Source organism: Aspergillus pseudoviridinutans (assembly GCF_018340605.1).
Source record: "Aspergillus pseudoviridinutans IFM 55266 DNA, scaffold_3, whole genome shotgun sequence".
NCBI classification, from domain to species: domain Eukaryota; kingdom Fungi; phylum Ascomycota; class Eurotiomycetes; order Eurotiales; family Aspergillaceae; genus Aspergillus; species Aspergillus pseudoviridinutans.
Genome location: NW_025091283.1, coordinates 4,249,579 through 4,270,837, shown reverse-complemented (window position 1 = coordinate 4,270,837; position 21,259 = coordinate 4,249,579). Strand labels below are relative to the sequence as shown.

Here is a 21,259-nt window from a genome sequence, read left to right as displayed (position 1 = left end):
GAAAATAGAATTTGCTCAATCGGGTCTAAATAAAGCCACAGAACAGGATCTAAAAGAAGAAAAAATGAATTGCTTGAACGAAAACAAGAAGTAGGCCATCTCCCCCTCCTAAATAGGCGGATTCGTGGAATAACAGGTGGACATGAAGAAAAGCCATGCTCGAGGGCATTCACCAGCATCCAGAACGCAATGAATGCCCCTCTTCGGTCCACGTTCCGACCATGATTGATCCATATTTCTGGTGCAGCCATATGTTTCGCTGCCAGGGAGCGGGGAAATCCAGGCCGTCGTTTCGACGGTTGGTGGTTCCTCTGCTTGGCGCACTCCGCCGGGGATGTCGGACGGAAGAATGAGAAATCTCCACATTCATGGGTCAGGGGGACGGTTAACCTTAAGAGTCCAATTCAAAGTGCGAATTGCAATAAAATCAAACATTTTGCTAAGTCCTTCCGATTGCCCCAGTAGACTACCAGCAACAGTCCCCACTGACTCCGGAGTATATATCCAAGCGAAGCCATCGCATGATTCGTACGGGGATATCGGAACCGAGGAACCACAAATGATCGTCTCGAAAAAAACTGCGCGAGTCTAGGCGGTCCATTTTCCCCGTATTTCCCCAGATTTCCCTCTTGGTCATGAGCCGATGCACCTCCGTCCAGGATATAACCACTCTGGTCGCTGCACCAGATGCCTTGATATTCGCTTAACAGCGAGGCTCATGTTCCTTCCTCACTGTCTTTGAAATCAATTGTCCCTCAAGGTGCCTTCTCTCAATATGGCAGCCGACGAAAAGACCGACTCTCAGTTCCATGAGACAGTCCACACACGCGATGGAGACGTGGGCGATGCCATCGAACTGGCCCAGCAAGCCGCTTCGGCCAAGTACAGCCCATGGACTCCCAATATGTTCCGGCTGTATGGCTGTTTGACAATCGCATATCTCTGTGGTTGTCTGAATGGCTACGATGGATCGCTCATGGGCAGTTTGAACGCGATGCAGAGCTATCTGGACTACTTTCATATGTAAGCTCGACCGTGCAAGCGAAAGGCGAAACAAAGGACCGAGCTGACGTCTCCAGGAAATCCGCCGGTTCGAGTACAGGACTCGTCTTCGCCCTCTACAACATCGGTTCCATCCCAGCGGTGGTCCTTTCGGGTCCCGTCAATGACTATCTGGGCCGTCGCGCTGGCATGTTTACCGGAGCCGTCATCATCATCATCGGCACATGCATTCAAGCGCCTTCGGTCAACCATGGCATGTTCATGGCCGGCCGATTCATCCTCGGTTTTGGCGTCAGTTTCTGCTGTGTCAGTGCGCCGTGCTACGTTAGCGAAATGGCGCATCCGGCCTGGAGAGGTACTCTGACCGGTCTATACAACTGTACCTGGTATATCGGGTCGATTGTGGCGAGTTGGGTGTCGTACGGCTGCGCCAATATCGAGAGCAATATTGGGTTCCGCATTCCCATCTGGTGCCAGCTTATCTCGTCGGTGATTGTCGCCATCGGAGTCTGGTTTCTACCGGAATCGCCGCGCTGGCTTATGGCGCAGGATCGTGTCGAGGATGCCGTTGACGTGCTGGCCAGGTACCACGGAGAAGGCGACCGTAACCATCCCATGGTGACCCTGCAAATCAAGGAGATGGGGCATCAGATTATGACCGACGGCTCGGACAAGAAATGGTGGGAATACCGGGAACTGTTCAACACGCACTCTGCCCGTAGACGGCTGATCTGCGTCGTTGGTATGGCGTGCTTTGGACAGCTGTCCGGTAACTCGGTTACTTCGTACTATCTGCCCAACATGGTGGCCAACGCCGGAATTACCGATGAAAAGACCAAGCTGATGCTCAACGGCATCTACCCGGCCATTTGCCTGGTGGCTGCGGTCACCGGTGCCCGGTTGACTGACAAGATTGGCCGTCGTCCCTTGATGATATACTCGCTGCTCTTCTGCTCGGTGGCCTTTGCGATCATTACCGGAACCTCGAAGATGGCGACAGACAATCCGGATAACTCCAATGCGGCCAACACGGCGATCGCATTCATCTACCTGTTCGGTATCGTCTTCTCGTTTGGCTGGACGCCGTTGCAGAGCATGTACATTGCCGAGACTCTCACGACAACCACCCGCGCCAAGGGTACGGCCTTTGGCAATCTCATGTCCAGCATCAGCAGCACCATCATCCAATATGCGTCCGGCCCGGCCTTTGACAAGATCCACTACTACTTCTACCTGGTGTTTGTGGGCTGGGATCTGGTCGAGGCGGTAGTCATCTGGTTCTACTTCCCTGAGACCAAGGAACGAACTCTCGAGGAACTGGCCGAGGTGTTTGAGGCGCCCAATCCGGTCAAGAAGAGTCTGCAGAAGAGAGATATCAACTCTGTTTTGAACACTCTGGAGGTTCAGGGGGATACTAAAGCGTAGTCTATTCTATTTTTACTAGTTAATGATTTCAATAGCTGAACCTATCTAAGCCAAATGAATGTATGATTGAATCCACAGGGCTTTTGCAAATTTCAAAATAACGTATATAATTCATTTCTATCTCCTGTCCACAATGCCCTTATCTGGCCTTTTCTGGGGAAGCCTTTCCGGCCCGTGATTGGCTAAGACGAATTGCTAAGGCAGGAATGCGGGGAAGAGATCTTCATCTTCATTTCGGGTCAATCGCGCTGATTCCTCCTGCTCTGTCTCACTAGGTTGTTTCTGCCTGATGATTTGGTCTTTTCTACTAGGTAGCATATCATGTCGCTAGAGGAGACGCCCGACTATCGTAAGCGCAAGAGAACTTCCCACGCAGTATGCTTCCTCTCCTCTAATTGGGCCGACCCCTGCTGATCGGCGGACAGTGTGACCCCTGTCGATACAGAAAAGTGAGGTATGGCTCGTCTGTATCGATTATCAATTTGGAGTGCAACTGAATAGAGCAGATGCGATGGTCGACAGCCATGCACAACATGCGCCAACATAGGCGATGAATGCGTCTACGGCACCGAGGCAGTCCCGTCTGTATTCCCATACATTGGGTTGCACATTGGCTGACCGACTACAGCAAGAATAAAAGTGATTTGATTCTCGAGGTGGCGGTTCGCTCTGAGCGACTGCTTCAGGATATGTCCGCTCAATTGGTAGAGCCCTCTGACGCGACTGCACACCTTTCACTGACCCAACTAGGCCAGGGTGTCAGGGATGCTGGACGGTAAAGCCTCGTCGCAGTATCATACATCTCCAACAGCCATAATCTCTCCTTCGACAATCAACGCGGGCCATCGCCCTGGCAGCCCTGACGATCGCATCTCCAATGCCACTCTGTCGGCCTTTCATGCCTCCACCACCGAGTCCATCCTCGCATGGCCGCACTTCGACGACTTCCAGTCCCTGCGGGAAGATCACAGCTTCTCCGTCTTTCACCTAGAGTCCAGTCGCTCGCCACTCGCGCCCCGTGCAGCGACGGTGCACCCGTATGCCAGCCGCAGCGAAATCGACCGCGTGGTGCATAGTTTCCAGCGCAACGTCAACTTTTGGTATCCCACTATGTCGGTAGCCCAGGCAGCCGAGGTCCAGGTGCACATAGCTGCGGGTGTGTTTGGCGACAGCGTCAGGTCCTGCCTGGCACTTTTGGTCATGGCACTGGGCTGCGCGAGTGAACTGATCTGCTCGTATGCGGCTAATGAGGAACCTGACTCGGAAGAGCTGGAGCTCCGCAGTCATCGGCGAGCGATGGGCGAGATCTATTTCGATTGCGCGTTCAAGAAAATCTATCTGGCGCAGGCCGAGTGCTCTGTTGATGCAGTCCAGTGTTTATTCTTTACAGCGTATATCCCCCATACCAAGAAGTTAATACCCTTCTGACCTTTCCAGCATCTTTTTTGCATTCCTCCAGCGTCCCTTACAAGCCTGGTCGTTCATCCACGCCACTGCCGCCAAATGCCGTCTCCTCTTAGCATACCATAACCCTGACGCCAACCCAGCAGAGCAAGAGTGTCTCCGTCGGATCTTCTGGTCCTGCTATATCCTAGAAAGGTATGCACCTCCCTTATCTTCAGCATCCAACTGACCAGAAAGCGACTACCTGGCCGAACTCTCCGCCCTCCCGCAAACCGGCATCGCCGACATCGAGTCGTCCATCCCCCTCCCAGGCGAATACCAAACGCACGTCTCGCAAACCGACGAAGAACAATCCTCCCTCTACTTCCTCGCCTGCATCTCCATGCGCCGGCTCCTCAACCGCGTCCACAACCTCCTCTACGCCCGCGACACCGGCGTCGCCTTCGACAACCACCAGTTTCCCTCCGTCGTCGCCGAACTCGCCCACCAGCTCGAGGAATGGAAGGACCTCCTCCCTCCCCCGTTTCAATTCACCGTCGACCTCCGTCCACTGGCATGCACTGCCGGCGCGTTCCTCCGCCAGCGCTATCTCACCTGCAAGAGCGTCATCTACCGCCCGTACCTCACCTGGGCGCTCTCCATGACCGCCACCGCGACGGTGGAGCATTTCCCGGCGAAGCTCTTCGAAGGGTGCAAGATCTGTCTCGAGGCGTGCTGGCTGCACGCGCAGAACCTGGGGAGTTATCCTCATACGGTGCTGGTGGATACATGGATCTGCTCGTTGTCGTATGTATGTTCCCTTGGACCGCGGATTCTGCTGATAGTAATGTAGGATGGCGAGTGTGATGCTGATAACTCTGGCTGCATCGCGGTTGACGGCGCTACGGGGGTGCTTAGCGCCCGAGGTGGCGGAGATGGGGCCCCATCTGGCCAAGCTGCTGACGCAGTGGATGCATATCCCGGGGCATGGCGTGTCGCCGAGTGTGTTGCAGAGTGTGAAGCTTATTGGGGATGCGGGGGTGTTGTTGAGGATGAGATTGGGGTGACTGCAGGTGGAATGTTTATACTAGCCAATATATGATACATGCAACTACAATAGACATGAACTAGGACACATTACTGCTTCTCCTCCACGGGATGTTTATCCAGACTCTCGTACCACTGCATCACAGATCCCAACAGGAACGCCCAGGACCCCCAGAACGTCGCCAGAGTGCTCTGATAGTCGACCCCCGAGTTGGCCGTCGCTGGCCCCAGCACTCCACACAGGGTGAATCCAATTCCCCCGATGAAATTCCAGAACCCGACATGCCAGCCGAGGATATGGATGGCAGGGATATACCACTTCGACTGCGTCTCTAGCGCGAAAAGCAGCCCGCTGAGTATAAAGCACGAACCACCGACGATCTGTGGGACCCAGAATACGCCGTTGGTGACTGCCTGGCTCATATGGTCAATGATGCCGGGAAGGCCGGTGAACCCAGCGATCCAGAAAATGGTAGCTCCGATGAGCTGCACGAACGAAGCCCAGAACCCGATCTCGTGGAGATAATGGGTGCGGAGCTCGGCCAGGGTGGGAAACCATGCGAACGATCGCTTGCCACCAGTCGCGGTGTGTCTGTGCGAGTCCTGCCTGGCCGCTGATGGAGTCAGGAACGAGCGGCGGTTAGCATGATGATGCAGACACGAGTCCATGTCGGACTTGATTCGCACGACAGCCTGTTCGACTTCATCTGCGGCTTCCTTGTAGGTCGTCTCGACTGCCCAACCGAAGCAGCCAGTCTGGTTCTCGTTGACTGCTTCCAGAGCCAGCAGGATACTGCCTATTTCGAAGACAGTCGCGCCGATAAAGGCCGTGACGCCTCCGCCGGTAAGGACTTCATTTGCAAATTCAGTGGATGGATCCTCCAACGGCAACCAGACAAAAAAGGCGTTGATGACCCAGATCACAGATCCGATCGTAAAGACAAAAGCCACCAAGAAGGAAATGTCCCAGTAAGGGAAGGTCGTGAACATGCGAAGAATCCCTTTGAGGATGGCAAGCGGGTGGATTGTTTTGCGGGGGTAATTCTTGCCTTCGATTCCTGGCGGTCGCTGACGGATGGTGAGCGCATGTCGTCCTTTACGATTATCCCGAGAGCGCCAGAGTCTTTCGATGTGAGGCCTTGGGATGGTTTCTTGGTCAAGATGTGGATGCGTAGACAATGGAAAATGCGCCCGTGTTGGATTGCAAAAGGCCACAGGACCAGAGATGTGGGGTGATCCAAGTGGCACTCGTTGGTCCTGTAGGGGCTTTCGACCTGCATGAAAGGCCTGCGACCGAGGCATTTTTCCTCTGATCAATGTTTATAATTCTATTGAAGATGAGCAGACATTTTATTTCGTTTTTCCTGTTGCGAGTGGATGAGATTGGACGTGTGGTCGATGGATGACCGGGATGTGATAAAGGACAAGATCAAGTAAGCTGCCGCTGTCTTTTAAATATCGGATCATCCATGATCTCATTGGCTTGGACAAGTTTCTAACATGAACTTGCTAGGCTAGCTTCTTTCAATTATTGTTGAGTTATCTCTGGTACTAGCATATGATGGAGCTGTCAGAATCTTGGAAATGCGGGCGCTGATCCTGGCAGCAGTCAAGCTTTTGTCTGGACGACCCACCGGATATTATCGCCTAATAAAATGATAAAGCATGCCGTCAACAGACCAGAATACGAAGGATGAATACAATGTTACATTCATGTTACATTCGCTTATGTATCTTGACTTTGGCTCTGTATCAATTGGGGATGATTCAGGGGAAAACCTAAGCATACATCGACAGAATGAGGGGAAGACGAAGTATATATAAACACTGCAAGGGCTTCAATTTCGCCATCAACATTAACAAGTCTCCACCATGCGTCTATCCTACTTTTTGATCCTTGCATTATCTGGCACCGCCAGCCATGCAATCCCTCATCAATCCGGCCAGGATACCCTCCGTTTTGGTACACCCGAATCCGTAGGCCTTCTGTCAGCCCCCCTCCGCCAACTGGAGACCAACATCACTGGCTATCAACAGCCAGCCAACTATGGAGCATTCACGCACAATGAGACATACCCAATCGAACCATCGTCTGCGGTGATCATGGGTCATGAACGAACGATTGTCTCACTTTTTGCCAACGGAAAGATGTTGCTGTATGCCGATGTCAATGGCACCAAATTGCCTCCGTCGCAGCAACTGCCTGCACGAACAGACACCATCTATGATATGGCCAGTCTAACCAAACTATTTACCACCGTTGCAGCCCTGCGAGAGATTGACGCTGGTAGACTCTCCTTGAACAGAACAGTGGCGTCCTACATGCCATCGTTTGCAGCAAATAGGAAAGAGAACATTACCGTCCTGATGCTTCTGACGCATACTTCTGGCTTTGCTCCAGATCCAGAACCCCCGTTGTATTCTCCGGTGTATAAGACGGTCGAAGAGAGGACCGCTGCAATACTGAATCAGAGTCTGAGCAATGCTCCCGGATCCACTTATCTCTACTCGGATCTCAACTTCATGTCCCTTGGTCTACTTCTGGAACACATCACCCACAAAAGCCTCGATGAATTGATTCGGGACTTCACCAACCCCCTCGGCATGCATGACACCTTCTTCAACCGGGGAAACATCCAAGGCCCAGCATTCCCCTTCTATCCGCGCATGGCAGCCGAGGAATACCAGATCGAGGTCCTGGGTCCAATGGAGCCACAGCGCCCACAGCCAGTTCGTGGGACCGTCCACGACGAGAATGCCTGGGCTCTGGATGGCGTGTCCGGACATGCAGGCCTGTTTTCGACGGTCGAGGATACGGCTGTTTTCTGTCAGATGATTCTGAATAACGGCACTTATGGAGGCCATCGTGTCCTGTCACCAAAGGTCGTAGATCTCATCTTTCATAATTTCAACGCGAGATTCCCGGGAGATGAGCACGGATTGGGATTCGAGCTGAATCAGTACTACACGGCGGGCCCAATGGCCAGTCTTCAGACTGCAAGCCATACCGGCTTCACAGGGACCACTCTGGTGATTGACAGGCCGTCAAACACCTTCTTCCTTCTTTTTGCTAATCGCGTCCACCCCAGTCGAAACTGGTCTTCGAATAACATCGCTCGGGAAGCTCTGGGGTACTGGGTGGCCAAGTCCTTGGGGAGAGATGTCTCCTTTCCGCCCCTTTGATGAACCTGACGGGTTGTATTTCGAGCCCAATGCATGCTCAGTATCAGCAAGAACGGCACCAATGAAATTGTATTGCGTATAAGATCATAACATAGACTATAATGTGCAGATACCCGCCTTTGTAGCCGAGCGCGAGTCTTGTTCCGTATGAAAGAAGCAATCCGCGCGCCGGAATGCTTGACACTCACTACCGTCGTCGAGTTGGCACCCTGGAAGTGATCCGGATAAAGGCCGTAGCTTGCTAGATATACCCCGCTCAAGCGGACATATAGTCCTCGTTGACCCCTGACCGGGTTGATCATTTTGACATATGCCAGGATCTAGAAGGCCTGGTGAATCCTACGGAAGAGGGGAGGCTCATTGGAAGAGGATTCCACTCGGTTAATAGTGGTACATGTGGCTGGCTATACGTGGTGTTGGGTTGATCCTCAACTCGAAAGGAGATAATGGATGCTATTTTCTTGATCTGAATACAGGTCATTGCCTGAATCTATATGCAAATATGCTGTATAAAGTGCTCCTTCTTGCCCTGTCAAAGAGGGTTGTCCGATTCTTTGGTCAACCGCCCAGAATAGTCATGACTGACCGCCTCTTCAAAATCCTAAAGTTATTTGCAGGTGCAATGGAGACCCGGTAAGAAATTGAGAATGTCCTCCCGCGGAGATGGTCAAGTACAAATCATCAGCCGGACTGGGGAGTCCTAGAGATATTTTACTGAGCTCAAAACTCAGCATTCATCTGCAGGTCTTTCAACCACAGTTGCAGCCTCCGACTTCTCCGATCTCAGCCCTGTCCTTGTTTCTACATGCTCCTTGTTCAGCCGKGTCTTGAGAATAAATACACCCGCGATAATCCCCAGAGCAGACATGCACGTATAGAGGATCCACATGTTCCTCAAACTCCAGGCGAAAGCCTCCTTGACGGCAAGCAGTTGAGTTGCATCCTGAATGGTCTTGATGATTTCGATATTCGCAGCTGCAGAGTCTCCGGACATCTGCTCTGTCAATTTTTCTGACATTCCGGCGGCAAGCAGGGTGGATTTCATCTGGCTCATGGAGTTCTGGAACACCACGCCGCCGATGACGATGGACGAAGAGGTTGCCAGGTTACGGATAAAGCCGAGGGTAGCTGTTGCAGTGGCAGTTTCGTCCTGAGAGACCATTGCCTGGATTGCGATGATGGGAGGTTCAAACAAGAACCCTGCTCCGATGCCGCTGAGAATCTGGTATCCGATTATTTGACCCAAGGATGAATATGCATTCAAATGAATGTACAGTCCGTTGCCGATTGTCAACAATGTCATTCCCAGCCAGATGAGCTCGCGATAGCGGCCGGTGCGGTGGATGACGGCTCCGGTGATGATGCCAGCGAAAGCTTCGGACAGAACTAGGGGCAGAACGAGGATACCGGACCGCATGGGCGAGGCTTCTTTGACGGACTGCAGGTATAAAGGGACGTAGTATTCGCCAGCGATGAAAACCTACTCCTCGTAAGCTCAGCGCCAAACAACAGGTGGGAAATACATACGAAGCCATGAGCGAATGTGACAGCCAGTGTCGCGATGTTGGAGGCCTGCGCAAAGAGACTCATCGGCATCAGAGGGTACTTTGCCAGCCGCTTCTCGCTGTAGATGAACAGCAAAGAACAGAGCGATCCGAAAACGATCAGACAAATGACTTTGGGCGAATCCCAAGGGAAAGTTTCACCACCAAAGTCCAAGCCAAGGAGAAGCATCAGCGTCAGACCGAGGATCGAGAGACTTCCGAACCAATCAATAGCCCTCACTCCATCGATCATCTTCGTCTTAGGATTGTGCACGTCGAGAAATAGCAACAGCAGCACAAAGGCAAGTCCGCAGACAGGCAGATTGACCCAGAAACTCCATCTCCAGGAGACATACTGGGAAAATGCACCACCAAGAAGGGGACCGATTCCTCCCGCCAGCGCCCACATGAACTCCATCAAGCCGAGATAGAGACTCCGGTGTCTGTCAAGTCAGAAATTTGTCTGTGAAGGTTTGAAAGCGCCTACGTACCTGACACTGAACAAATCCGAGATGACAATAGTGACCAACTGAAGCAGACCACCTCCGGCAACACCCTGGAGTGCTCGGCCCGCGATCAACATAGGCATGTCCACCGCCGTAGCACAGATGATCGAACTGACGAAGAACCAAGCCACGGCCAAGAGTAAGATGGGCTTGCGTCCCCAGATATCCGAGAGCTTGGCCCAGATGCAAGCACCAGCGGCGTTGGCCAGAAGGTAGGCACCGCCAATCCAGGTATATCCCGCGGCCGAGTGTAGCTTGGCTGCAATAGTTGGGATAGCCGTGGCCATGATCGTCTGATCGAGGGCAGCCACAAACATGGACAGCTGGAGTTTAGTTAGCTTGGTATCAAGTTAAATCAATAACGCTCGTCCTCACCGAAAGGGCCACCATGATGGCGAACACCTGAACCTTGCTACGGTGCGGCATTGCCGTAGAGTCCATCATCTCCATCGTCTCCATACTGACATTCGCCTTGATTCTTATCCGGGGCAGTTCTACGTTGACCAGGATCAAGGTCGCTGTGTTCGTCGATCTGTAGATCGCCTAGCACGGTTGCGTGAGTCAGAGTCAAAAGACATGAATCTTATCAGTTTTTCTTTAGTGGATCGACTAATCCCATAACACTCTAGCATAACAAATTTAGGTACTGGACATGGTAAATAAGCCATTATCATTTGTTGATTGCCGGCTATGGTGGAGATATTACCCCACTTGACACAGAAAAAGGATCAATTTTCCCAGGTGCCCAACAATATCCCGTTTTCCGATTGGTTTCACGGCCATCTCCGAGTTCACGTAAAAGATAGCTCAACTCCCACCGAGCATGACCATGCCAGCCAGATTGATGCTCTGCACCATCGACAGCATGGCCAGTCCGGAAATCACCGCTTCGTCCTTGACAAATTGATCGAGACCAGCGACTACTTCAAATGTGCCCACTTGCTCATTGGAAAACGCCTTGTTTCGAAAGCGAGCCAGCACCCTTTTATCCGATTCATTCTCAGCCTCATTAACAAGTCGAAAGTCTCCCAGGTTGCCCGTCGGGTCGGCTTCCCATGTGAGGATCAGCGATGATGGTGGAGATGACGAGGAGCTTCTGGTATTTGCAGCAGACATTGCTGGTGACGCGAATGAGTAGCTGGTGGAAAGGATACTTTTCCTGCTGAGCAAGACCTCCCGGTGCTCGCGAATCTGAAGTTGGACGTCGAGGCTTGTCATCTTGAACGTTGCCGTGTAGACCCGGCGTTCGAAGTAGGCGCTCTCATCCTGAGGGAACGCTTGGTCGGTATCGTCGCTTGGGGCTGGATTCAAGCGAATCATTTCCATCTGCGGCACTTGACGGCAAACCTTGACATGGTACAGGGGGGTACGCGAGGCTGCGTCGACTAGAGACAGATATTTGCCGTCGGTGTAAGTGATGGTGATTGTTTGAAATGCCATTATACGGGTAACTAAACAGTGATATTCTAGTCAAGAATTGAATCATAAATTCATTTCCCGACTTGGAGGTGATTAATGAGCACATATATCTGTCTCGTTGGTGCCTATAATCATAGGCAGCACAGTTTCTCCAAGTCATGAAGTGAGATCATCTCAAATTCCCTCTATCTATTTGTAGTTAATACCTTAGCAGGGATATCACTTCACGCCAGAAGCCATTGGCTAGGGAAAAGACCAGCGGGCATGTGATGGTTATAGCCACCTTCAATCCCTGCCACATGGCGGTCCATGCTTATTGGAATTCTGAGAGGAGTAAAGATCATAAGGAAGATGCTACTAGCAGGGTAGTCTCCTATTAGTGGTCCTGAGGTTTTAGAGTCAACCAATTAGTATAGAACAGCCCACATAAGGCATAAGCTTAAAAGATATTGTTATGATAGTTTCAACAAAGCCTACTTTTGTTTGTCCTTGTACTGTATCGTACTATAAGGAGCCCTATAGGATAATAATGGGTATGCCTTAACTTGCCATGCAATAAACCATCTACGTCAGTGATCAACGTGTATCGCACATACTATCTATTTCGCATGGGCGACCTGGGACATTATTTTGATCAGGCCCCTATATTTGGGTGTGGGATTTCTAATGTTCTGGTTCTGCCACCTGTAAATTTGCGCAGGGTATTTGTACGTCCTGCCATATGTATCCAGCCACAAACCACTACAGGTGACATCTGAGAGGAGAGAGAAGAAGAGCTTGGAATATCTGCTAAGAAGCCTATTGATACAGGAGGTTCTGACCAATGGAGGAAAAAGCTTGCGAGTTAAGAGTTGTTATCTTGCTCATTCGAGTAAGCATTCATTGGCGCCTCTAACAGTCGCTGAACGCAAGGGGTACTTTTACTATGCAGATTTGCACCCAATCCAGACGTCGGAGAGATGTTCTACCCTTACCATCCCGATCTAGGACCGGTAACATCATGGTTTCGAATTAAAAGATATCAGCAATTATTGACTGGAGTCGGCTGGATTCTACCCTCGGTTCCGGATCTCAACAAAGCCGTCCGTTTCTTAATGACTCGGTTTTTAACCGCCAATTGCCGGTGCCGAGGATACTAAATGGTGGAGGCGACTAAGGGTGAAACTGGAACAATGTCGCTATTCACGTTTCGCAGTCTGGTATACGCAATGGAGGAAGACAACAACAGGAAGATCCTGGGAGCAGCAAATCGAAGCTTAAATAAAGGGATTCAGCGCTTGGAGAGATGGATTTGCTTGAGGACTTTGCTGCGAATGAGGGCTTGGATACTCCAGTAGATAGGGTTGATGAAATTAACCGAGTGAATATATACTTTGCAATCATCAAAGTAAAACTCTTGGTTTCCACGACACTTGGTACGCCGTACTTGCTACGGGGTAGATAGCGGTATATAGTGTTGATGAGAAGAGGAACTCGTACTCGTATGAGGAATGGATATTTCCTGGGTTGTCTCAGCATGGGCCCACGTGTGAACAATTTATTTCATATAGATTATGAACTGAGACATCCATAGGCGATGGACGAATCAAGATACTAACGAGGGCCGTCTTGGCTGAAGTGAAACACGAACCGCACCGGGTTCGGCATATTTCCGATCATCTCCAGGAATGCCTAGAACAAAGCAATTAAGCTCCAGTTATGGATCCAATTAAGTCTAGACTTTTAGGGCTACGTTCGATACTTCAGGATCATCCCCTTAATCAATATGGTGAGATTGAGTTCGTTACGGCCGCTATATATCCGTGTCAACTTCCCACCAATACTCCCCGAAAGTGGACAGTAAACAAGCAAACACCAACCAAGCAATATGCGTCGGTTTTTCGTTCTTTCTTTGCTTACTGCGGCGCTGGACGTCGCGGCCGGTTTGACTGCGTCCAACCTCGAAAAGCATGTTGATGTGCTGGCACTCAACTTCAACTTCAACCCCGTCAAGGCTGCCTACTGGACTAACTACCCTCACCACCGTCGGACTCCTTTTGCTGTCTCTCCCGACGGGAAGACCGCATATCTCGCCTACCTGGATTCCAGTGAAACTGACGTGCATGTCCAGCAGCTGGATCCCTCTACCTTTCAGGCTACAGGGACCACGGTTACTGTGACCGGTGGCAAGGAAGGTATGTAATGTGATTGATAGTTTTTATGGTTTCTTATTGACGGAATCTAGCCGGTGGACTGGTTGCTCATAATGATGGCTTTGCCTTGTTGACCAACGAAGCCCTGCCTTCCGGAACGACCAATGCGCCCCCATCCGACACTCCAGTTCCAGTCCTCTACCGCTACACCAACGGCAAGCAGACATGGAAAACTTGGCTTGGTGGCCCCGGAGTGCACGAGTCTGACGGTCTATCGGCTTCTCCAGACCTCAACGGCGATCTAGCCTACTCCGAAAGCGCAAAGATGTACGGCGCCTATTTCGTCGTCACCGACTACAGCGGCTGGGCACAGGGCCACTTCGGTGACAGCATCCAGTATGTGTCGGACAACGGAACCCTCGTCACAATTTCCGGCGCCAGCAGCTCCTGGGGCTGCAGCCACAACACCGGCATTGCGTTCGAGGCAGCCGACGAGCCCCCCTTTGCCAGCATCTGCGCCGAGGACCAGGGCGCCATCTGGCTCAACACCAAGACACAGGGAATGAACAACGACGGGGTCAAGATCTCCAATGAGAACACCACCAACGGAGCCTCAGGTGAGCCCATGGGCGGTATGTCCGGCAGCTACAGTGCTCTGGCCCGGTTTGCCGAGTCGGCCCGCTACATCTTCGCCTGGGTGTCTCGGGGTGCCATAGACGTGACGGAGAACAGCTGGATGGGTGCCGGATACACGCACGTGAATAACCGGACGAACGGCCGCAACGTCGCCATCGCCCTTTTCACCGACAAGTACACGAAGGTCGGCGCTCAGGCGACGTCCCAGGTGGGTACGGAGGATGGCGACAGCCAGGTCACCTGGATCACCAACGGCTCGAACGACTGCTCGAACGCACACGCGGCTACCTTTGGCGCTGACTCGGCCCTGGTCACCTGGGAGGAGATCTCGAATCCTACCTGTGACTATATCGCCATGGGCTGCCGTGGACAGTTTGCCGGCTCATTCTTCCAGCAGGTCGACTCGAGTGGAAAGAAGGTTGGCGAGGCTCTCACCAGCACCGATACCTATGTGGCTGGTGACATGGTGACCATGGGCGACGGCCGTGTCTGCTGGCCCTATGTTAGCATGACCTGGGACCTGTCCCAGGCCGTCGGCTATTCGTCAACCACTACTAAGAAGATGAGCTTTGCTTGTATCTCTCTTGGCGGGGCATCCTCTTCGTCCAATTCGTCTTCTTCGGCTTCTTCTGCATCGTCCGCCTCTTCTGCTACCGCTGTTGCTACCCCTGAAGCAGGAGCTTCAGCTGTTGATCATGCTGCGGCACCCGCTGATTCCTCTTCGGCTTCGTCTTACTCCACCGTTGACACAGCTGCCAATTACGCTAGCGAAACCACGGCTAGTGCGACAGTGTCGGCAAATGCGGATACGGAGCCAGCTGCTGAAACGCCGGCCCAAACATCTGCGGCTCCAACAGGCCACAGAGGATCTCATGGCCATGGACACCGAAAGCACCACAAGCACCCCGCTTCTAGTTGCCGGGCGAAATAAACACAGTTGTTTCTGTATGACAGAGGGCCAGTCAACTCATTGTGGGGATAAGACAAGTTAGGTCGTTTACCATATATAACCGCAATGGAGAATTCAATATAAACCCTCTCGATGAATTTATCGCGTAGGCCACTCAGTATGACCCTATCTGGTAAAGCCACATGATGCAGCGCATTCCAATTCCAACGAAACAGGCACCGAAATAATGCAATCTGGACAGCCGCTAATATGGTATCATATATACAAAAGAACACGCGGGCGGAAATGGTATCATATGCGCAACCATAACATCATACGCTGCGTCTCTACGCCTGGAAGACATGACTGGATTTTCCGGTCTTCGGATCATAGATATTGTATCCAAAGTCCGCTGCGTTCGGGGGTGTATACACTGAAGGGTTGTTAGTCCATACTCGCCAAAACTGCCATGAACTCTGAACGTACAATGCAATGAAACAGCCAACCGATTTTTGGACTGATTGGCAACGCGGTGCAGCCCGATCTGGTCACTGATATAGGCCACCTCGTTGGGCTGATACGTCGTGTCCTTCTTGATCTTCAAGGGGCCTTCGTGCTCATCAGCCGAGGGAGTGTGATAGACCGATTCATTCAGTTCCCCATCGAGGATCTTCATGATACAGTGCGCGTTGGCGTGGTCATGGATGAGTGATCCTTTCTCGGGGTTCCAGACTAGCAGCAGCTACTTGAGTTAACCCCGGATTCGACATGGGAGAGATACAGTGATGACATACCAGATTTGCACGCCCGCTGATATCGGCCACCAGGTTCCGGGTATAGTTCTTGCTGGGGTCATTGCGCATGTATGGTGCCCAGTCCGCGCTGCTGGACGTGTACTTGGACATGAAGCCCATGAGAACAGCCGGGTCAACATGGTCGTCATCGATGCCGGAGCTCCCCAGGTACTGCTTGATATCTTCTACCAGGTTGTCGAGGGTGTAGTTTGTGTTGGGTTTGCGGGATACAGTATAGTTCTGGACGCGATCAAGCGAGGCTGGGTGACTGGCCACGGAAACGGGAGCACATAGAGCAGGGGCCATCATTATGGTATTTCGAATTGTGATCGGAATCAATGACTCTAGAGGATATCACTAAACAGAAAAATGAAGTATAATTGGCACAGCTACCTCAGCCAGATATTGAGGCGATATATGAGTACCCCTTATCCGGGCCAATCGCCGACTCAGCTGTCGAACGGCGACTCACCCGGGGATCCAAGCAGAACAGCCAATCAGAGCACGGCAAACTACATAGTTGAGTGGAACACCCCATCTCATGATTGGCAATATTATTGGGCATATATCGCGATAGAAGACATGGACAGCTTGTCATTATCAATGCAATGGAAGGATTGGCTCAAGGAGTAGTACGATGGCCAGCGATAGCCGTGACTATGCGGTCAACAGGATCACCACACTATCAACGAAGCGGTGAATGGGACGCATTGACGTCAGTCTGTAGATGCTACGGTTACTAAAGGGACAAGTATTATGGGTTATGAGGAGATAGGCCCGTTTGGCTGATCATTCGAAGCTGCTGATATGCTCATCCTACACCAATGGACGTCGCAACGGCAAAAGTCGGTCTGTGTATCCTCCAGCGGAATAACTCGAAGAAATACTAAGCCAGGGCATGGATCTGACAGAGGACGTATACGTTATAATCATATAGCTACGGGAAGTTGGTACCATGTTGTATTCGGGTCAAACGCTTGGCTTGCTTGGAGCTTTGTACAGCCGGAGTTCGCACAAATATGAATCACTTGCGCGCCCTCAACGTAGAAAGTCCTCCAGCCTGGTTCCTTCCTTAACAGGTTTGTTGTCTTTTCGGTGTTCTCCACGGGTGCCATACGGCATGGCATCACGACTCTTCTGCCACCTGGCTTCGCACTCCGAGAGAGTTGCAGGAGGGGATCATGTCTTGTGCACAACTTATAACGGGGAGCCAGAAATGGGCTTGGTCATGGAAAGTCGCATCCTACAATGCTGACGTCCAGATCAATATCGAATCGTCAGTGGGACGTTTCTTCAATCGTGATACTCGCTATGATTGGGAGTGCACCTTGGTAGACGGAGTGCTTTCACTGTCAAGTCGCCGAGCTGCCCTTCATCGTCCCGGAAGAGATGGCCGAAGACATTTTCTAACTCCCCAACTGGTCTGCGTATTTCTTCGCGAACGTCTCTTAAACCTGTCGGATCTAGTGCCTGGGTCAGAAGAGGACTTGGGTTTCGGTCGTGCTAGAAGCTTACTGCTAGAGCAAATATGCAGCTATAAAGTGGAGTGCGTGTCCTACGTTCTGACGTATATCGTCGTTAGACAACCTAAGCCCGCACTGCATCGACTACGGGTTCTTCTTAGTGTATTTAAGGCAGCATACCCGGCTCAGGTGATTATCTAGTCCGCATCTCTCGCTACGACCTTTCTGACTGGCTGCTTTCTCCTGTCGCAAAATCATAAAACGCTTGAGCGTCTCCTTGTCAAAGTTAAACACCTTCTGACCCTCAACCACTGTATTAAAAGAGTCCTCAGCGTAAATCACCTAATTCATTGACCAGAATGCACCACAAGAGCTGAGATCTAACCAGTAAATATTATCTTAAGACCTGAACTATCTCAGGATAGCCTTCCTGAGACAAACTTCCCAAGGGAAGAATACTTTATTATAATTACAATTAAAATAAACTATAGTTAAAGTGTGGCTAGCTAATAAATATCTAAGCATAACAAGTGGGCCTCCTAGACAAATTCAGATATAAACATAGGTCCCCCACTAAAGCATTAAACCCTTTCAACAAAGTCATAAATCATGAGCTATCAGTCGCTCCTCTGAATAGGTATAAACTAAAGATTTTTCTCAAGTACATTCCTACTTTTTCTGTCTCTCAACTTGTTCTTGTTCTGCAAGTAAATGCTCCCTAACCACTACTGGATCCTTATATTTTGTATTCTTAACTTTCCCCCAACATCCCACACAGTCAAAGATGAACGCAACAAACGCCATCGCCCTATATCCAGTCTCTCTTGTTAGTACAGCTACATCCATAGACAGCCCAGATACCCCAGCCGGTCACCTAGGTAGATAGTAAATGGATGGATGGGGAACGCACGGTAACGGCACAGTCAACCTAAACGCCAAATCCTGCAACCCCACCCACGGCATCGGTGTATCCATCGGTGCATCACTAAGATCCCAATCACTGAACATGTTCTCGAAAAGACCCTATATCCCCGCGACAATGGAGCCTAGATCTGCGATCCCTAATAGTCCTGGTCCGACCCGCTTGACTGTGTGGGTTGGATCGACTAGGGGGATCAGTTCGAGGATGCTGGTTGTGATTAAAATAACTGACTGATAGACCGGTAATATTGGATGTTAGTTCAGTTTAGATCCGTACCTAGGTAACAATCATGGGATGGATATAGATGGCCAAGGTGGGAGAGAGGTAAGAGTTTACAGACCGCAGATATACTTGAGGGAAATGCTTTACTTCGAGGGTAGGGCCCTGTGTTGCTGTATTTTGTTGCCAACTCGCAGAGGATAACCAGGTCGGCTAGGGATATGGCTAAGGTGGCGAGACGTAAGATGGTCTGGATTATGCCGAAGGGACGTGGAATTCGGGATCGAGATCTGGTGGACATTATTGACAGGTTTGCAGTATTTTGTTAGAATATGGAGGTGAGCAGATGGATGCAATAATAGATAGAGCAGCACAATGATTATATCATAAATGGGTTTTGAAACTGAGAAAGTGAGACAAGTCAAGGGGCTCCATGTCCCTCGCTGCCTGTTACGGACTTCATTCGTTATTATTACTATTGCTATCGCTCTTTAGGAAAAGTCAAGCCAGGCGCTCAGAGCCTCAGATGGAGGCGGGAAGATGTCCGATTATATTAGGGTTACGTTGACTACAGTACATGACTGCAGCACTAGAGTACCTTATCAACGACTAGTAAGGTGATAAGTAGTATGCTAGATAGCTAGCGACTAGTGAAGAACAGAGAGACTCGATCGCTTCTGAAATGATTGGTGGCCTTTTCTGAATGGTTTAGCCGGTTGTTTGGCAGGGGTATTCCACTCGGATAATTTCACCCTCTCTTATTGGAATTCTGTTGCTCCGAGAAATTAAGTCAGGCTTTGCCAAGGCTAGGAATCGAACCAGAGGGTCAAAGACGAAGTAGTCAAGAGTCAAGAGCAGCCAAGACTTGCAAGCTCAGTCAACATATACTGTACATGTGTACATACATACCTAGTAGTGTATAGTCCGACTATATTTAGTCAATGGTTCCGGCTAAGAGACTAACTAACTCCTCCGACTAAGTTCCTAGGGCGCGACTCCGGCGACTTAAGAGGGATTGGTTAAGAAAAGTTCATCTGCTTAGGATAGAGTCAAGCCTCTACTCACTATCCGGCCTCGGTCATGTCCACAGTTCCTGGGATTGATGAGATTGATGTGAATATAATACCTGTTTAAAGTAACATCGTTCATTCAGGAGAACTACTACGACTCTTATCATTCTAGTACTAGATAGCGGACTCAGGATGTACAGTCGACTGCATGGACTGTCAAAAGAATCTCTTCTATATGGGGAGTAACAACAATGTCAAAATCCAGAACTTGGTCACCATTGGCTCGGAGAATATGCTCGTGTTCTGATGGGACGGTAGTGTCCGGCAAGACAACTTGGCCGCCAATTTCCACCCCTACTGGTCTCAGTTGACCATGTTTGATCCAATCCAAGACACGCAGATCCATGCAAAGGACGCTCGACCACAACCACATCCGCTTCGGTTCCCAAGGGCCACTACGTATCCGCCCCAACTCACAGAAAACGATAAAGACTACACGGGCGTAGATGAGACGGTAAGTGTATGTGATCATCGTTAACGGATCGCCTTATGACTTCATCCTGAGCAGCACCCACACATATCAAATGGACACATTTGCCTTCCACGACATCCCAGCTGGCAAGTCTGTGCAGAACGTCATGAAGTACAACAGTGGTGTCGGATCCAGCGTAGTCGATGCCAAGGGCGAGGGGTACTACACCCTCAAGGGAACAGATAAGACCTTCGTGGTTGAGGCACGTACCGATTTTGGGGGCAGCGGGGTGAACCCGTACCGAGCTGATATCTACTTCAATGGCATGTCGACGCACAATTCGGCGCGAACACGATCACAGAATTCCAGGCCCCCGGTTGACAATGAGCGGGAAACTTTGTGCTTGCTGGTGATGAAACTCTGGGATACTGGCCGAGCGTCACTCCCTGGACGGCCTGGATGAGCAGCATTTTGCCTGTGATTGGAGACCGAAAGCTGAGATACATCTCAATGCCCAGTTCCCACGACGCCGGAATGAGCAAGATGAACGGCGAAAGCGCCTTGGTATCGGCGTCGAATGTTCTTACGCAGCTATTTGGCATCGGTGATCAACTACGAAAGGGATCGCGTTACTTTGACGTCCGGCCCGTCCAAGGGAAAGGAGGCGAATACCTGATGGGCCATTACAATTGGCCTAACTCGCCACATCTCGGTGCAAATGGGCAGTCTCTGCAAGAAATCATCGGCCAAATCAATGCTTTCACTGCAATTAACCCTGAACTTATCAATCTATACCTATCCCACGCCCTCGACACGGACAATGGTTATGTAGTGCTGAACGACGTGCAATGGGACAAGGTCTACGACATATTCGAAGGCATTACCCATCGCTGTCCGCCCTGCAATGATGCAAGAAACACCTTTCTGGTCACGCAATGAATTCTCACCCTGACCTCTATCTACGACAATACCTACTTCAGCATCGAGGACTGGGCTGTGCGGTACGCGTACGATCCGCTCTTCTGGGACTTTTACTCCGCCATCACGCCCTGAATGTACCTCAATGTATTTTTGCTGGACTTTGTCGGCAAGAAGATTCAGTATGATGGCACTTTTGCGCACGCGACTGGTGAACTGATTGCTCTAGCAATGGCGATTAATCTTGAAATCGCTAGTCAAAATTGCTATGTTGGTGGTGGCGTTTTGACCAAGC

The 21,259-nt window shown here is 50.8% G+C and overlaps 9 protein-coding genes across 9 annotated transcripts; 5 read left to right on the top strand and 4 right to left on the bottom strand.

Moving 5' to 3' along the window:
• Window positions 1-775: 775 nt before the first annotated feature.
• On the top strand, window positions 776-2,427 carry Asppvi_005269 (sugar porter family MFS transporter; the record flags this gene model as incomplete). Its single annotated transcript, XM_043301193.1, has 2 exons — window positions 776-1,023; window positions 1,080-2,427. The coding sequence occupies 2 exons, from the start codon at window positions 776-778 to the stop codon at window positions 2,425-2,427; spliced, it is 1,596 nt and encodes a 531-aa protein (XP_043157128.1).
• Window positions 2,428-2,748: 321 nt separating this feature from the next.
• On the top strand, window positions 2,749-4,912 carry Asppvi_005268 (uncharacterized protein; the record flags this gene model as incomplete). The annotated part of the gene is made up of 8 exons (XM_043301192.1): window positions 2,749-2,802; window positions 2,853-2,881; window positions 2,934-3,008; window positions 3,056-3,131; window positions 3,178-3,818; window positions 3,865-4,026; window positions 4,069-4,621; window positions 4,664-4,912. 8 exons carry the CDS (start codon window positions 2,749-2,751, stop codon window positions 4,910-4,912), a joined length of 1,839 nt encoding a protein of 612 aa, XP_043157127.1.
• Window positions 4,913-4,947: 35 nt separating this feature from the next.
• On the bottom strand, window positions 4,948-6,159 carry Asppvi_005267 (uncharacterized protein; the record flags this gene model as incomplete). Its single annotated transcript, XM_043301191.1, has 1 exon — window positions 4,948-6,159. The coding sequence occupies one exon, from the start codon at window positions 6,157-6,159 to the stop codon at window positions 4,948-4,950; it is 1,212 nt and encodes a 403-aa protein (XP_043157126.1).
• Window positions 6,160-6,729: 570 nt separating this feature from the next.
• Window positions 6,730-8,040, top strand: Asppvi_005266 (serine hydrolase domain-containing protein; the record flags this gene model as incomplete). Its single annotated transcript, XM_043301190.1, has 1 exon — window positions 6,730-8,040. The coding sequence occupies one exon, from the start codon at window positions 6,730-6,732 to the stop codon at window positions 8,038-8,040; it is 1,311 nt and encodes a 436-aa protein (XP_043157125.1).
• Window positions 8,041-8,767: 727 nt separating this feature from the next.
• On the bottom strand, window positions 8,768-10,549 carry Asppvi_005265 (MDR family MFS transporter; the record flags this gene model as incomplete). Its single annotated transcript, XM_043301189.1, has 4 exons — window positions 8,768-9,520; window positions 9,568-10,027; window positions 10,076-10,413; window positions 10,466-10,549. The coding sequence occupies 4 exons, from the start codon at window positions 10,547-10,549 to the stop codon at window positions 8,768-8,770; spliced, it is 1,635 nt and encodes a 544-aa protein (XP_043157124.1).
• A 348-nt stretch (window positions 10,550-10,897) lies between these two features.
• Window positions 10,898-11,530, bottom strand: Asppvi_005264 (uncharacterized protein; the record flags this gene model as incomplete). Its single annotated transcript, XM_043301188.1, has 1 exon — window positions 10,898-11,530. The coding sequence occupies one exon, from the start codon at window positions 11,528-11,530 to the stop codon at window positions 10,898-10,900; it is 633 nt and encodes a 210-aa protein (XP_043157123.1).
• Window positions 11,531-13,376: 1,846 nt separating this feature from the next.
• On the top strand, window positions 13,377-15,208 carry Asppvi_005263 (uncharacterized protein; the record flags this gene model as incomplete). Its single annotated transcript, XM_043301187.1, has 2 exons — window positions 13,377-13,683; window positions 13,734-15,208. 2 exons carry the CDS (start codon window positions 13,377-13,379, stop codon window positions 15,206-15,208), a joined length of 1,782 nt encoding a protein of 593 aa, XP_043157122.1.
• Window positions 15,209-15,513: 305 nt separating this feature from the next.
• On the bottom strand, window positions 15,514-16,269 carry Asppvi_005262 (putative cysteine dioxygenase; the record flags this gene model as incomplete). Its single annotated transcript, XM_043301186.1, has 3 exons — window positions 15,514-15,599; window positions 15,653-15,908; window positions 15,961-16,269. 3 exons carry the CDS (start codon window positions 16,267-16,269, stop codon window positions 15,514-15,516), a joined length of 651 nt encoding a protein of 216 aa, XP_043157121.1.
• A 3,678-nt stretch (window positions 16,270-19,947) lies between these two features.
• Window positions 19,948-20,985, top strand: Asppvi_005261 (uncharacterized protein; the record flags this gene model as incomplete). Its single annotated transcript, XM_043301185.1, has 3 exons — window positions 19,948-20,088; window positions 20,207-20,484; window positions 20,565-20,985. 3 exons carry the CDS (start codon window positions 19,948-19,950, stop codon window positions 20,983-20,985), a joined length of 840 nt encoding a protein of 279 aa, XP_043157120.1.
• Window positions 20,986-21,259: the final 274 nt, after the last annotated feature.